Source organism: Eurytemora carolleeae, unplaced genomic scaffold (genome assembly GCF_000591075.1).
Source record: "Eurytemora carolleeae unplaced genomic scaffold, Eaff_2.0 scaffold24, whole genome shotgun sequence".
NCBI lineage: Eukaryota > Metazoa > Arthropoda > Copepoda > Calanoida > Temoridae > Eurytemora > Eurytemora carolleeae.
Genome location: NW_019396080.1, coordinates 481,194 through 498,403, shown reverse-complemented (window position 1 = coordinate 498,403; position 17,210 = coordinate 481,194). Strand labels below are relative to the sequence as shown.

Genomic DNA, 17,210 nt, shown 5'->3' with positions numbered 1-17,210 from the left:
TAATGTGTTGTGTAGATAATACCACTCTGGTTTTTAAACTCGACCCCTAGGAAAATCAAAATCAAAATATGTAATTAAATGTTTCTTAAAAATTTAGTTTTATTTTCATGCCGCCGCTTTAGTTTCGTTCATTCGTCCGGTTGAAAAAAAATCAACCTACAATTCGTTGACTTAAGAACAGCTATCTTTTTTGGAAAGTTTGAAGTTTTTAATCCATATATGGTTCTTCATAAAAGTGATTAGATAATTAGAAAATTATGCAGCAGAGACATTCAAATTGACGGAATTTATCTTCATTCGACATTATGTTTCTCCACACTTGGCCGTAAATCGGGCGTTTAGAAGGACTGGAAGATCACATGAAATTACGTATACAGTCCTCATGAGAAAACATTCGAGTTACAAAAACTACAAAAAAATTGTGATTATTTTATTTTTTACACAGTTACCTATTATTTCCGCCAGGTTTGAATAGTTGGTAGAGGCCTGATCAGGTTTTAATCTGGTAGCAGAAATTCAAAAATATTTTTAAAATTTTTTACTTATTGATTTTAAATAACAACTTATATTATTCTTCCCCCTTATTTTGTTTCTAGAAATATTTGCAGTTTATATTCAAATATTAAATGCTAATAAGCTCCTCGAAATATAACATTGCTCTCTTTTTTTTTTTTTCAATATTCAGCGTGAATTTCAATGCAAAGTGTCTCGCTCGACATGAAAATTTTAAGACGCTTATTAATAGTCTTTGAAAGCTATCTACTGACAAGAGGTGAATTTAAAAAGGTTACAAGAATTTGAAGATTAACATGAAATAGTGTTTCTCCTTTATGTATTTTCTAATCTAAAAATAATATTTGATTGACGTTTATTTGATAAATTGAAAACTGGACAAATTTTTATAGTTCTCTGAAAATAAGGTTGATGAATCAATGCCAAAAATTGCAGGACACCTAGCCCAGAAGGAGGGCGAATTGGGATTCCTGTTGTGCGCAATGTCCCGTAAAATTCCAAAACAGAGAGAGGGGATTAAATTTTGTAGATCCAGAAAAATAATATCTGTGGGATGCCTGCGTAGAGACTGGCAGCTGGTGGGGTCTTAAAATGTAACTCATGTGGCCGCAGCGCTCTGCCCCCTCGCCTGTCCTAGCCGCAGCGCTTGGCCCTGAAAGTGTCTTAACCTAACCTTACCCTAAATAAATACTAATTTAATAATTTTTTTTGATCTACAAAATTCAATCTCCCTCTCTCTGTTTTAGAATTTTACGGGACATTGCGCACCACAGGAATCCCACTCCGCCCAAAAGGAGGGTCACTAGAAATTGAGCCTACAGTCCCTTTAGACATAAAATTGAATAAATGTTGCCTCTAACGTTGATAATTAAATTCTTCTTTTTAAGTACTTACATTTAAAATTAAATGTATTTTCTTGGTATTACTTAGTATCAAATTTTTTATTTTTCATACAGGATGAATTCAAAGTGTCATTCATGTTCAATATCATCCTATCTCTTTTGCGCTTCACATTTTTTATAAATTTGAAATAATTTTTTAGATATCTTGAAGCCAAAAATGTAGGAGTACAACAATGTTAAATAGATTATTTCTATATAAATCTAACATTTCATAAATATCGCATGCAAGGAAATCCGCAAAATTGTATGATGTTAACTCACAATTTTAGTTCTGGTTTAATTCTTTCAGCAAAGGTATCATTGAATACATGAATAAAATAAGAAATATCTCCAAAAGAATGGAGGACATTTTAAAAATTGTGCATTTTTTACATTGTCTTTGTTTGACCGACTGAACAATATTATGGATTAAAGTGAACTTTTGAAGAAAATTGTAATATCTGAATTGATCAACCCGATCTTCATGAAATTTTAGGATTTGATAGAAGTAATCTATTGATTTTTTTTTGTTTTTCTACTCTTTTAATTTTGATGAAAAGTTTCTCAGATTTTTATTGGGCTATATGAGCTAGAAAAAAATGGAAAAATTTCTAGAACAGAAAAGAAAAAAATACCATATATGAGAATTGCAGAGGAACAAATATGGTTCGAATGAGACGTTTTACTCACCCTGTAAAAATAATGAGCTGTAAAATGTCAATAAAACATTACTTTGCGAATATCCGAATTGCAGAAATATTTGCCTTAGGAAAAAGTGCTGACATATTGCAAAATATTTGTCTTAATGAGCTCTTTCAGAATCTCAAAAAAAGTTACATGGGATTTTTCTTATCTCTTAGAAGAATAAATTGAAGAATAACTTTTAGACAGTTCTTAGAAAAAGACTTTTCAAAATAATTTAACTAAGGTTAAAAAATTTCTTTTTCCTGACAGAGTAATGAAGGTTTGGACGGTTAAACCCTGCCATGAAAACCATCGCCTTCGGGATCCGTAATATCTCCTTTACATCCCTAGTAAAGGGAGTGTACATCTTTTTTATATTTAAAAAGGGAGTGCACACTCTTTTTCATATTTAAAAAGGGAGTGCACACTCATTTTCCTATTTAAAAAGGGGGTGCACACTCTGTTTCATATTAAAAAGTGAATGCGCACGTTTTTCATATTTAAAAAGGGAGTGCGCACTCTTTTTTATATTTAAAAAGGGAGTGCACACTCTTTTTCATATTTAAAAGGGAGTGTGCACTCTTTTTCAAATTTAAAAGGGAGTGTTGACTCTTTTTCAAATTAAATAGGGAGTTCACACTCGTTTTCATATTTTAATAGGGAGTGTTCCATGATATTTATAAAGCAGGTGTTCATGATTTTTTTTTAAAAGGGTGGGTTCATGATATTTTAAAGAAGGTGTTCATGATATTAAAAAAAGTGTGATCCAGATATTTTATAGAAGTTGTTCATATTTTAAAAGAGGTGTTCATGATATTTTTAAAGGTGCTCATGATATTTTACATAAGGTGTTTATGATATTTCTAAGAAGGTGGTCATGGTATTTTAAAGAGGGTGTTCATAATATTTTAAAGAGGGTGTTCAAGATATTTTAAAGAAGGTGTTCAAGATATTTTAAAGAAGGTGTTCATGATATATTAAAGAAGGTGTTCATGATATATTAAAGAAGGTGTTCACTATATTTTAAAGAAAGTATTTATGAATTTTAAAGGGATTGACCATGGTATTCTTCAGGATATACTCATGAAATTTAGAAATTTTTATAAATATGGGGATGAATAGGATATTAATGGATATATAAATAGATGACTGATGAATGGTTCAAAAGTTTAATAAATGAATGATTGACTAGATGCAGGGGAGTATTCAGAAATTTTTCCAGGGGCCTAAAAAAATTTTCTGTCCAGGAGGGGGGTCTCAGCACCCGTTGGAGCCCCAAAAAAACCTGGAAATCATAGATTTCACTGATTCAAGAAGAGGGGGGNACTTGAATAGGTCTCTGACTAGATGAATAAATGAATATTAGAAAAGAACTGATGAAAATATCATGGAATGAATAAATGAATATCTTCCTATATGAAAAGGTAAATATAAAAATATGATCTGATAAATATATGAATTGAATAGATGAATAAACATAAATGAATAAAATATAAATAAATAATGAGTAATTGGATGAAAAAGATAAAAACGTAATTACTTTGTAACGTTAGCAGTACTAGTTGCTGTTAGACCTAGAACGGGAACCTACGATAGAAGATGAGGTTCAAATTTGTTGTATTGTTTTTAAAAATCTATTAATGAAAACAGATATATCGATAAATTTAGAATTGCTCAAGTACGGTGATAAGCGATTATATCAATACAATAAAGACGACTTTTATATTTAAGTTTTGATTGTTTACAAGCTTTTATCGAATTACAAGTTTACAAGTAATGAAAGAGAAGCTTTTTTATTGATAAATTCTCTGGACTTCTATGTTTTTGTGTATCCATGATGTTTAATAATTTATATCTAAACTGAATTCGAAAGTCGTCTTCATTGTATTGATATAATCGCCTACCACTGTACAAAAAAAGGAAACGACATGAAAATTTCAAGATTGTTTGAAATTAATTCCCTTTATATATCATTGTCATTTTCAACCCCAAGGCTTTCTTTATATCAAACATTATCAAATATTTCATAAAATCCACAAATGTCTAAATTCAAATTTCTAAATAGATTATATTTGTGATTCAACATTTCATCCGGATTTAAAGTAATCTAGATGTAAAATTATAACATCAAAGACAGTTGTGCAAATAAGTTTTCAAAAATAGCAACGAAACTTTAAATTTAAAAATAAATTTAACGCAAAAAATAAAAAAGTACTTTCATAAATTATCCACATTTGTAATTATAACATCAAAGTGAAGAGAACAAATTAGTTTTCAGAATAAAGATAAAGTTAGATCTTATTAAGCTCTTTTTTAAACAAGTTAGACTTGGTCTGGATCAAAAAATCAAATTGGAAGTGTTCGTAAAAAATGAAGAGTGTACAGTAAGTAACATCCATTAACGAATATAATTTAATTTTACCGTTTGTGTGAAAAAACTAAATGTTTTCCTTTCTCATGCTACTTTCTACTTCTCATGCTAATTTTCCACTAGCAATTTTACTTTTCCACTTCCCATGCTACTTTCTCCTTCTTCCTTCTCATGTTACATTTGCCTTCCTATGCTACTTTTGCCTTTCTCATGCTACTTTCCCTTTCCAATGTTACTTTTCCAATTTCAATGTTACTTCTCCAATTACAGTGCTGTTTTTCCATTTCAAATGTTACTTTTCCAATTCCAATGCTACTTTTTCCCATCTCATGTTACTTTCAAATTCCAATATTACTTTTTTTCAAACTTTTCCACTTCCTATTTTACTTTTCCATCCAATGTTACTTTTCCAATTCAAATGCTACTTTTTCTCTAAACCCATTCCCATCCTACTTTTCCCCTCACCATCCAAATTTGCTTCCTCCTATCCAAATATACCCTTTCCCATCCAACCCCCCCCCCCAGCTTTTCTTCCCTTTGGATTGTTTTTCTTTATTCCAACCTACCTCAGGGAACATTCCCTTCATGGCTCCTAGAAACTTGTAATCTGGCCGGAAATCATGTCCCCACTTTTCAAACATTTATTCTTTTAATTTAGAAAAGTGCTATTATTCTTTAAGATGGAGCCACTTGTTCCAAATTTATATTTTATACAATTACGCCGCACCCCTCTAAGGTAAGAATTTGTTTCCTTGATTATAATCAAAAATAGTAACTTTAAATTTGACGCGATTAAATGCTTAATCTGTATAAAACAGTTGACTCGAATTCAAGCGAACTCTCATTGACAGAGAGCACCAATTTGGTTGCTTCTGATTGGTCGAACCTAAACAAGGATACCAAAATAACCCTTATCCGATGACTACAAAACACAGATCAATGTTTTATGAAGGGAAAATTAATACAAAAATTGTGACCTCACAATAATCGGAATATGTTGTAAGGGTGGAGGGGTTAATTTATTTAAAGAAGGCTTATTTCTACTGAAAGGAGAGAATTTCTTAGAAAGAATAACTCCCTGTGAACAGCAATGAACTTCATCTGAAAAATACATAAAATTAAATTCCAAATTCTGGATGCATTCATATTCTTATATAACTGATTTTGTTTTTTATCAGATATATTTACAGTGCAGGGTTGAATTCTTTCTTTGGCAATCTTAACCCATTAGTATCGACGCGCCCGTCCGTGGATGAAAATGAATAAAATTTTCAGAAAAGAATATTCAAACATTTCTAAAAATATTTGCAAAAAGAATTTTAGTCAAAATGAGCAGAAATTTTTTTTTATTTTTAGGTCGGTTTTAGACCTTTCCGGACCAGCAGAAATAGACCTACGATAGTTTCGATGCATAATTTGAGCAAATAACAGCAGATTATATGTAATTTATCTAATTTATTCTGTGACAAATATGCTCAATTTTATTATAAGAATGAATTAACAAAATAATATTTAAACAACATTCTTTACAAAATACATATTACTGTAAAATATCTAAGTATGAATGAATAAAGTAATAAATCAATGTAAAGTGTCAACCAGAAAGCATAAGACTCTAAATGCGACTAGGTTTGCATTTAAATCTACGTGCAGTTAAGATTAAAGTTATTCATAAAAACATCTTAGCTCATAAATAATAAAATTTTAATTTCAAAATTACTTTCTAAATTTAACTATTCAAAGATATTCATCTTAATTTATGGTGTAAAAAAAATAAAAAATTTAGAACTTTTTTTGCCCTATCTTTACCCCAAGGTACACATTGGTTCCCTAAAAAAAATACAGCTAATCGGTCTAGCCGTTTGGCCGGCTATTGGGAACATATATACGAATGTTTTATTATATTGAAGATAGTTATGAAATTTCGACCAGTTAACTAAACAAATAAATGGAATAAAGAAATGAAGCTTTTTTTCATAAAGCTTTTTAAATTATAATAGTGAGTAAAACACCAGCACGTAACACCCCTTCGGCTTGAGGGTGTAGGTTGGGGAGGGGAACGGGTTGAAGGGCAAAGGGAACTTATGAGTGGATGCAAATGGGGGGGGGGGGTGCGCATTGATGCAAAATATATTCAGAACGTATCAGATCTTGAAATTAGTATTTCGACCTATTCCAAGAAGTTCGTTTGCAAGTTGATTTTCGTCGTTCAGATCTGGTTGCTTTCTAAGTTGTACTTTTTTTGATTGACCATAAACATTGGTCTAATACCTTATTCATTCATCAATTAATCATTTATAAACGTCTTTATGGTCAAATAGTGCATCAGACTTTCTTAGGTTGAAAACAGCTGATTCGGTACAGGTCATTTTTGACTTAGGTCTACTTCGTCAGTCCGGAAAGGTCAAAAACGACCTATATTTTGCCAAAAAAAAACCAAAAAAAGCATTTTATTGAACCAAGACTTTTCAGAATCAAAAAATATACATAGAATCCTTATAAAAAGTATAAAGAAGTGTTCCAACATTTATCCAAACAAAGAAGTTAGATGTGGGTAGAATATTTGAATATAATCGTTATCTTATCCTCTGAAAAATTTAAATCCTTCTCGTACTATTGCATAACATATATTTTTTTTAAGTATCGTGATTTAATGCTTTTCAAGAATAAGCCAGGATCAAACAGTGGATTCACAGAACAACTACATAACTAAAGAATGATTTTAAACTTTCTTCTCACATTTTTTACTTCAGTCCGAATTTAACAGTTGAACAAAATTCGTTCTTTTTTGATTTAAAACTTTTCGTCTTCATTTCTAATTTTGTTAAAGGGACTGTAAGCGCAATTTCAGGTGATCCTATGTGCAAAGATGGCAAACCACAATTTACTATTGTACCCTTAATAGTTTTGTCTGATCAAGTAAGAAATAAATATCAATGTTTATGTCTTTGAACTTTCACCCCTCGAAAACTACACAGGGGGATATTTTTAAATAATTGATTTTTCAGTTTTAGCATAAATATAATTTTTAAATCCATTTATTAAGAGTTATTGGTTTTTTATTCTTTTTTGAAGATCTTTTTTTTAGCTTAACATCTTNCCCCAACCTTACTTATTTTACTTATTTAAGGGAGGAGTGGTTGTGAGTTTTTTGTTTGAAAATAGACACGCCTGATATTTTAAAGTTTTAACAACTACACACAACAAAATTCTCAAGATGTAAAATAAAATTCAAAATGGAAAAAGAAGGAATTAATAAAAACAACGCCAGAATGAAAACAGAGAGAACATAATGAATAATTTCTGAGAAAAAAAGCAAACAAATAAATTTTAAAAAACAAATAACAACAATAAAAAGATTTTGCACATAAAAATTCAAGCCATGATATATAATTTTAATTTGTTTTTAATTATAGTAAATCATCTTATTCCATGGAAAATCGTATTTGGAAAAGTTGAAAGAAAGGGATGGATAAGTTTGGGGGGAAAAAATAAAATGATAGATCCCTAATTATATAAGTCGTCTTCGTACTACCTATAGCAATCCTCACTAATCTCCCCATTTGATATAGTTTCTGTAATTTCGTCATAAACTGCTTGCTTTTAGAGCACTTCTCAGGGGTCACATAGAGTAGTTTCAGGTTACTAGAACTAGAACATAATAATAAGTGTGATGCTCTTAGAGCACTTCTCAGGGGTCAGATAGAGCAATTTCAGGTTACTAGAACTAGAACATAATAATAAGTGTGATGCTCTTTGAGCACTTCTCAGGATTCACATAGAGCAATTTCAGGTTACTAGAACTAGAACAAAATAATAAGTGTGATGCTCTTGGAGCACTTATCAGGATTCACATAGAGCAATTTCAGGTTACTAGAACTAGAACATAATAATAAGTGTGATGCTCTTAGAGCACTTCTCAGGGGTCACATAGAGCAATTTCAGGTTTCTAGAACAAGAACATAATAATAAGTGTGCTGCTCTTAGAGCACTTCTCAGGAGTCACATAGAGCAATTTCAGGTTTCTAGAACAAGAACATAATAATAAGTGTGATGCTCTTAGAGCACTTCTCAGGATTCACATAGAGCAATTTCAGGCTACTAGAACTAGAACATAATAATAAGTGTGATGATCTTAGAGCACTTCTCAGGAGTCACATAGAGCAATTTCAAGTTACTAGAACTAGAACATAATAATAAGAATGATACTATTAGAGCACTTCTCAGGAGTCACATAGAGCAATTTCAGGTTACTAGAACAAGAACATAATAATAAGTGTGATGCTCTTAGAGCACTCCTCAGGATTCACATAAGCAATTTCAGGTTACTAGAACTAGAACATAATAATAAGAATGATGCTTTTAGAGCACTTCTCAGGGGTCACATAGAGCAATCAGGTTACTAGAACTAGAACATAATAATAAGAATGATGCTTTTAGAGCACTTCTCAGGGGTCACATAGAGCAATTTCAAGTTACTAGAACAAGAACATAAAAATAATAAGTGTGATGCTCTTAGAGCACTTTTCAGGGGTCACATAGAGCAATTTCATATTACTAGAACTAGAACATACTAATAAGAATGATGCTCTTAGAGCACTTCTCAGGATTCACATGGAGCAATTTCAGGTTACTAGAACAAGAACAAATAATAATAAGTGTGATGCTCTTAGAGCACTTCTCAGGAGTCACACAGAGGAATTAGAGCACTTCTCTCAAGGATTATATAGAGCAATTTCAGGTTTCAAGAAGAAAAATAAACATTGATTATGGCTCTAAGAACATTTCTAAGTGACCACATAAAGCTATATCAGGTTACAAGAATAAAAATAAACATTAATTAAGACTATAAGAACATTTCTAAGTGACCATATAAAGCTATATCAGGTTACTTCTGGTTTCCTTAATGTTTTGCGAAGAAAAAGTTTCTTTTCAAAAGCAAAAATCGACTCTGAAGTCTCATTCTTTGAGGGTAACCCTGCATGATAACAGATGATACCAGGGGTGGGCTTGAATAGCCAAAATATACCTGTTCGACATTTCTTTGAGAATTCTAGATTTTTCTTCCTTTCCTGTTGAACTGTTCAAAACCGCAGCATTTACACCAAGAGTCTGAAATTTGAAAAAATTTGTAACTTATAGAAAATGTCATTTATCAATTGTTCAGTTTTTTTTCTCACCTTTTTATACTTCTAAACACACAAAAATTCACATGTTTACCCCTTAAGTAGGTACTTAACTTTTTTGAAGTAAAGCAAAAAATTTAAAATTTTATCGAACTAATAATGTTTTGATAAATAGATAAAAATGGATGATATGAGAATATTTCGAACAATCACAAGACATCATTTAAAAAAATGACATTTAAAATTTTTAGAATGTACTTTTTTCATTCATTTTATATATATATATATGTATATATGTATATATGTATATATGTATATATGTATATATATATATCTATATATGGTACTTTGCACGGGGTGTATATTTGGAAAAAATAGAATTGATTTTTTTATATTTTCTGATAACATGTTTAAAAGGCAATGTTGGACACGGTATTCTACAAATGGTTGGGCACTCGAAAATATCACTTATTCATTTATCACTTGAATCACTTATTCTGAAGGGCATTTACACCACAATGAGCATAGTCGTACTATCTATCTATATACATTAAGTTTGTCTGTTTGTCTGTCCGTTTGTTAATTGTTTGTCCGATTATAACTCAGGAACCTCTGGACCTATTTTGATTGGGAAACTCGGGAGACCCACGGGAATGTTATTAGCTTGGTTTTGAGATTCTAAGTTGAGTTGGTCAACTTTAATCGCGAAAATTTAGTTTTTCGGTAAAATGGGATGGGAATAGTTCTTCCCAGGTTACACGGCATGAGTAACTTTTAGTAACCTGGGCAGAGCTGGGTTCCCAGGCAAGTATATTTATATATGTGTTTCCTATAGCAAAACCACTAGACCAAATTGCCTGAAAGTTTTTGAGGAAACCTTTGGGTATACCGGAGATTACATAGGCTAAAAGAAACAGTTTTTAATTGATATTTTTGATTTTTTTTTCGAATTCCAAAGACACCGGCCTGGCACTTTAGCTTGTATATTTCAAAGATGAAAGAAATAGCAAGACCTGAAAGGAAACCCGGTATGGAATCCTCATCAACATGCACCCTGCTGTTTTATGTTTGTAAGTTTTATGTATTTCATGTTTGTTTGTGTGTGTAAACTGTGTTCAATAACCTTCCGAACCGTACCCCTCAGGGAGATGCAACAAAGATAAAATATGTGACATTAACCCTCCGAGAAACAAAGGATATGTATCCTATTCATCAGAATAACCGTTTCGATACAGATGGTCTTTTTTTCGCTCAGATAAGGACGATTTTTAAAATACCATTGGCAACGCTGGGCCTTAAATGTATTAGACAAAAAGATGTTAAAAAAGAAAACCTGGAGAGATATAAGTTGGTCTTCCATTAAAGATATTAGCGGTGAAACAACCAGAGTCAAACCTTAAAAAACTTTTTATTTTGAATAAATAAATTAAACATCTTCTCACAGCTTCAGGGGTTAATAAATATGTCCTTTTCTAAGTTGATAAATAAATTGCGATGTTTATAAGAGTTGATTAGCCTTATTTTTTAGTTAATAAATATTTGCTTTCAGTTGCTTATTTAATTGCATTTTTGGAGTTGAAACAAAAAGCGTTTCTTTAGAGTGGAAAAATAAATCGTGTTTTGTAGGTAAATTTGATAATTAACTTCAATAAGACATCATCTCGTGGAAAGCTCAAGGGGAAAATACTTACCTTCTGAGATTACAGCTGGAAGTTGATATGTTAAACTCTTTCCCCCTCCTAAATAGAAGCACAGTAAGTTTGTAGAAGGGTTACCCCCCCCCCCCCCCCATGTATACAGAAGCACAAGGGTGTATAGGGTTAAACAAGTTTCCTTCTCCTAAGCAGAAACATATGGATGTAATGTAGTGTACAGAATTAAACTTTTTCCTCACCCCTTGACAAAAACAAAGGGGTGTATAAGGTTAAACTCTTTCTCACCCCTTAAAAAAAACACAGGGGTGTAAAGGGCTAAAATCCCCCCCCCCCCCTCAGTGTTCACTGTACTGTATGGGTTGAACTCTTCCTCCCCCTAAACAGGAAAACAGTGGTGTATAGGGTTAAACTCTCCCTCCCCCCAAAACAGAAACACAGAGGTGTATAGAGCTAAACTTTTCCTCCCTCCATGCAGATACATAGGAGTGTTCTGTATAGGGTTAAACTCTTCCTCCCCCCTTAACAGAAACACAGGAGTGTATAGGATCAAACTCTTCCCCTCCCCCTAAACAGAAACACAGGGGTGTATGGGGTTTAAAAGGTGTGTTCTGTATAAGGTTGAACTCTTCCTACCCCCTGAACAGAAACACAGGGGTGTATAGGGTTAAACTCAGTTCTACACAAGGTTAATAAAATCATAATTCATGTATTTCTAATGAAAAAATTTGATTGATGAAACTCTGAAGGGACACATTAAATTGATTAGATTTAAAAATATTATTAAAAAATCTAACAAAACTTTTAAAAAGTTAAAAAAAACAGGCTTATTATTGATAATGATAAATGCTACGGAGAAGTTTACTTTTAGAAGGAAAATTTTCTTGTAAAAAATACCTGTTGGCATAATGAGAAGGACGTCATGACCGCTCATACTGAAATAAAACTTTTAAGAGAAGAAAAACAAATTTCTTAGGGTAGGTTATACATTCCCAAGAGTGTTTAGACATGGAATGTATAGACACAGAATTTCTTCTGGATACATATTAGGGCTCCATCTTTCAGTCCAAGCGTGTCTCAGACATAGTCTTTGATCTATCTGACGAATGCTTCCATTCTCCATCAATTACGAAATCTGCTAAAATTCCTTTTACTATTTCCAATTTTAGGATCTATGAAAAATCTATTTCAATTGTTGAAGAAAAACTTTACTTTCCCCCTCCTTCAGTCAAAAATATGAATATTTGTGGACAAAATTAAAAGGTTTATTTTTAAGTTTTTAATTTTCTTTAATAATTTTTGATTTGGATTTATTATCAAAATTGTCTCTTTTCTTTTAAAGCTACAATCCTCCCCCCCCCATCTTCGAAAATATATACCACATGGTTATCGAAAATCCAGCTTTTTATGAGTTAATAAAAAAATCATATAAAAAACGCGTCACCTGGCGTTAATAACAGGAAGCTGATCAGCTCTATAATTGTCCAGTCCAAACACATTTACTGAATTAAGACATATTGGATAAAAATAAAAACAGAACAGAACTCCCTTCGACCAAGTCCCTTTCCTGCCTTTTCGTTTGAACACATATTTTTTGAAAAAAATATTGCAAAAAAAATTAAGATTTTTAAAATTTTTCTCGTCGAACTTTAATCATTTTTTTGATTTTCCACAAAAAATCAAAATCAAATCAATTCTTGATTAAATCAGACATTTACAAAAGTTGGTTTATCCAAATGAAATATTATCATCAATCATCATAATTGGATAATTATTAAAAACAAATATTAAATGTGTTTCTTTTAACTGGATTGATTTAAAAGAACCCAAATGTGAGCAGCAAATATTTGACTTTCAAATATTATACAGGATTTTTTGCACCGCAATCATGTGCACAATATTTATTTTTTGCATAGCAATCATGTGCACAATATTTATTTTTTGCATCGCAATCATGTGCAAAATATTTATTTTTTGCACCGCAATCATGTGCACAATATATTTATTTTTTGCAAAAATTGGAAAAATCCGGAAATGCCGATAATACCTCGTGCAGCGTCAAGTCTGGAAGACCACTCGAAATCCTGAAACACATTGTACGTGAATTTTTTTATTCTATTTTACTTTTAGTTGAAAAATCATCCCTCCTAAATCCCCCTCTCTTTCTAAAAACTAATTTTATTTCTCAGTACTTTAGAAGGGTTTAACGCTTATAAGAAGAAAAGGAAGATTTTAAAGAAACAATATTTAAACATTTTAGGTAAATGTTAACCTTGTCCAATTTTACTTTTTTTTGATAAACTTATTAAAATAATTTTTTTTCCTCAAAAAATATAAGTTTGAAATTTTTTTTTCAATCTTCAAATAAGATTAAAAATAAGGTATAATTTCAAAAAAGCTCATTATATTTTAGCAAATTTCTTGTTGATTTCTTTTCTGACCAGCCTCCCTTTAAGCAGCTAGAAATCTTGAAGGAACTGTAGACATAATCTAGAGTGACCTCCCATTTAAACAGAAACAATAATAGAAATTATCAGAATTTAAAACAACACTTTACAAGAAGAGTAAAACGACGTTTTATTCATTTTGTTAGTCCGAGGTTTAAAGGGTACCGTGTTGTGAATCGGATATGCCACTATTATTGGAGGGTCACTTAAATATACGTCTACAGTCCCTTTAATATTCACCTGGCGTCCCCAATTCTTCTCTTTTAACTTCTCGGTCTCTTCATCCTGCTGCTTTTCTATCAACTCATTCCTCTTCCTCTCCAACCCTCTCCTCCTCCCCTCTAACATCTTGATCTGGAGCTTCACAGACCTCCAGATTCAATCCTAGTTCACTCCCAACCAGAGGATAAAATATTTTATAAAATTACATCCAACATGTTTATCAGCAGTATCACAGACCAGCATGATTCATCCTATAGTTTAATCTCAACCAGAGGGTTTATATCAGGGGATTTTATTTAGGAGAATATCACCCCCCCCCCCCACCATCAATCCAAAGTCTTAATCTGCAGTATCACAGACCTAGATTATCCTTGCTAGCTTTCCTCTCAACCATTAGCTAAATATTTTTAAGAAAAATATTTTTTATAATTTTCTGTCAATTTTATAATACTTGTCACATTAAGAATTAATTAATTTCTATTAAGTGCTTTGCGGATTACTATTACAGTAACGATGAAACATGATGAGCAATGTTGAACCATGTTGAACAATGTTGAACCACGTTGAACCATGTTGAACCACGTTGAACCAAGTTGAACAATGTTGAACCACATTGAACAATGTTGAACCACGTTGAACAATGTTGAACCACGTTGAACCACATTGAACAATGTTGAACCACGTTGAACAATGCTGAACCATGTTGAACAATGTTAAACCACGTTGAACCACGTTGAACAATGTTAAACCACGTTAAACAATGTTGAACCACGTTGAACAATGTTGAACAATGTTGAACAATGTTGAACCACGTTGACCCATGTTAACCCACGCTTAACCAGGTTAAATCACGCTGAACCCACGCTAAACCTCGTTGAACCACATTGAGACATGTTAAACCACGTTGAAACACGTTGAAACACGTTGAAACATGTTGAACCACGTTTCCCAAATTAATATAAATCACAAATATTCAAAAAAAGAAAACTCTTATCATTAAATATTCAGGTTTAGCTGCGCAGTCCATCATGGAAAATTTCGTGAAAATAACAAGATTTTATTCAAAGAATATTTTTAGTGGTTTTTACTAAAATACTAAAATGGCGAACGGGAAAAAAACATTCTGTTCACCATTCACCATTTGCATTTAGTGTTGCAACAAAAGTTCGTTTAGTATTGTGTGAATCGTGTTAGGCTCGTTTAGTATTGTGTGTGGCTCGTTTTTAGCTTTTTTTTCTCGTTTTTAAATAAATCTTCTGTCAGGGTTAAGTACAAAAAGCAAATGTTTGAAAATAAAAATTAAAAACATTTGCTTTTCTAACACTTCTTGCATTTCATTTAATGAGTTGATTTAAAAGCTTTTGCTAAAACAATTTGCTTTATAACCACATCGTATGTACTTAATTATTGATTAACTTTCGTCTTCCTATTCCACAGTTTGCTGGTTCTCACTGTAGTTAAACTACAGGGTGTCCCACGACACATGACAGTTGGGTGAACTGATTTGAAGGTCTTCTGTATACTGTACATATAGACTTTTTGCAGTTTATTTCGTTAACAAAATCTTCTCAAATATATTTTCCCGTCGTACAAAATTTTTTATTTCACTCTTAAGATCAAACAACATTTCAAATTATGGACAAAGACATTTTAATATATTCATCAACTGTCATTTTTCGTAGGACACCCTGTACTTTTCACCAATCAATAATCTAATCTTAAAATAGTAAAAGGGTCAGTTTATGAGTTTAGGAAGAATCCCTGAGTTCGGAATCAATTTTCTTAATTTGAGTTGGATAATCTGAGTTCAACTGAGTTGGATAATCTGAGCTCAACTGATCCGAGATTTCATCTTCCTCAACAATTTCTACGTCAGACATTTTATCTGAAACAAAACGAACTAGAATCCTGAATCATGTCCGCAGAGGATATATTCTTTTAGGAATTACGCCCCCCCCCCCTTCTCACCCCCCCCCCCCCGCCGCAGCAAACTTAGTAAGAGCGGTCATTAGAAACTTATAAAATAAACCTGCTTTTTAAGAAAAACATCAGATTCTGAAAAGGGGGCTGGGAGGCAAAAAACAAAAACCATTTCCACTTAAACCCATCCTTTTTCTCAAATTCAGGGGAAAAAATTATTTTACATATATCGAGCTTGACAGGTCACGTAATAATTGGCCAACAGTTTCTTTAAATTGCAAAAACGCTCAGTTCTTTGACCTCATACAACGTAAAATAGAAGCGTAATAAATCTTACAATAATGTAAAATATAAGCGTAGTACATCTTACAATAACGTAAAATAGAAGCGTAATACACCTTTCAATAATGTAAAATAGAAGCGTAATACCTCATACAAAAATGTAAAATAGAATCGTAATACACCTTACAATAATGTAAAATAGAAGCGTAATACATCTTACAATAATGTAAAATAGAATCGTAATACACCTTACAATAATGTAAAATAGAAGCGTAATACATCTTACAATAATGTAAAATAGAAGCGTAATACATCTTACAATAATGTAAAATATAAGCTTAGTACACTTAACAATTTTGTAAAATAAAAGCGTAATACAAGACCCAATCTTAGACCCAACTCTGACGACAGCTTGTGGAGCTTTTGTCACGTGATTGACAGCTGCGAGATCTTAGGCTCGACTTAAGGAGTTAAGCCCAATGAAAATAAAACCGCCCTTGGTTGGTTTTAGTGAAGAATAAGGCTCAATGTTGGGTCTTATTCTCATCAAAACCCAGAATGCACCAATTCCTACAATGAAAATCCGCCAAATACAACATTAAACCGGTTTTATGAACTAAATTCTGTTGAAAAATAGATGCAACTTAAATTCGAAAGCCCGAGCCGTAAATAAGGCTCCACAACAGCTTAGACCAGAGTCGTATTTTCTTGAATTTTTTAAATCGCCGACTCAGGATTACCCACAAAGGATTAGACTTGTCCAAATATGAAGGTAATGACTGTTACAGTTTGAAATATTTCTTCCCACTTGAATAGTCTATAAATGACTAATTTCCCCATTATCGTCATTAAAGCCTAATCCTTCATAGATAACCCTGGAAAATAAATTTCGAAATTTGCCCTCACCTTTACAGATCAAGAAGCTTATTCTTAGCTAGAAGTAAATGACAACATATCGTTTTCCGAAATGGGATTTACAATAAAATAGATATAATAGAATAATTAACACATCCAAAGATAGGTCTGTGCATCAACTCGATATCTTCCAAGCAGCAAAAAGATTGACAGTTCCATGTAAACAATAAGTACTTTGTACAGGTATCGTGTTATAC

At 32.0% G+C, this 17,210-nt stretch overlaps 1 protein-coding gene across 2 annotated transcripts in view; it reads right to left on the bottom strand.

The window, feature by feature from the left end:
- The window catches only part of LOC111716159 (ATP-dependent DNA helicase Q1), a 29,871-nt gene extending 14,091 nt beyond the window's left edge, over positions 1-15,780 (bottom strand). For both annotated transcript variants that reach the window (XM_023491594.1, XM_023491601.1), the window contains exons 1-15: positions 15,658-15,780; positions 13,915-14,044; positions 13,275-13,311; positions 12,672-12,729; positions 12,125-12,162; positions 11,267-11,314; positions 10,909-10,970; positions 9,479-9,561; positions 7,985-8,100; positions 5,528-5,550; positions 5,016-5,078; positions 3,619-3,665; positions 2,342-2,425; positions 450-502; positions 6-46 (exon numbers count right to left, since the gene is read on the bottom strand). In XM_023491594.1, coding sequence (XP_023347362.1) covers positions 6-46; positions 450-502; positions 2,342-2,425; positions 3,619-3,665; positions 5,016-5,078; positions 5,528-5,550; positions 7,985-8,100; positions 9,479-9,561; positions 10,909-10,970; positions 11,267-11,314; positions 12,125-12,162; positions 12,672-12,729; positions 13,275-13,311; positions 13,915-14,044; positions 15,658-15,776 — 1,002 coding nt within the window. In that variant the 5' untranslated portion in view covers positions 15,777-15,780. The remainder of the gene's footprint in view (positions 1-5; positions 47-449; positions 503-2,341; positions 2,426-3,618; positions 3,666-5,015; positions 5,079-5,527; positions 5,551-7,984; positions 8,101-9,478; positions 9,562-10,908; positions 10,971-11,266; positions 11,315-12,124; positions 12,163-12,671; positions 12,730-13,274; positions 13,312-13,914; positions 14,045-15,657) is intronic.
- Between the last annotated feature and the right edge of the window lie 1,430 nt (positions 15,781-17,210).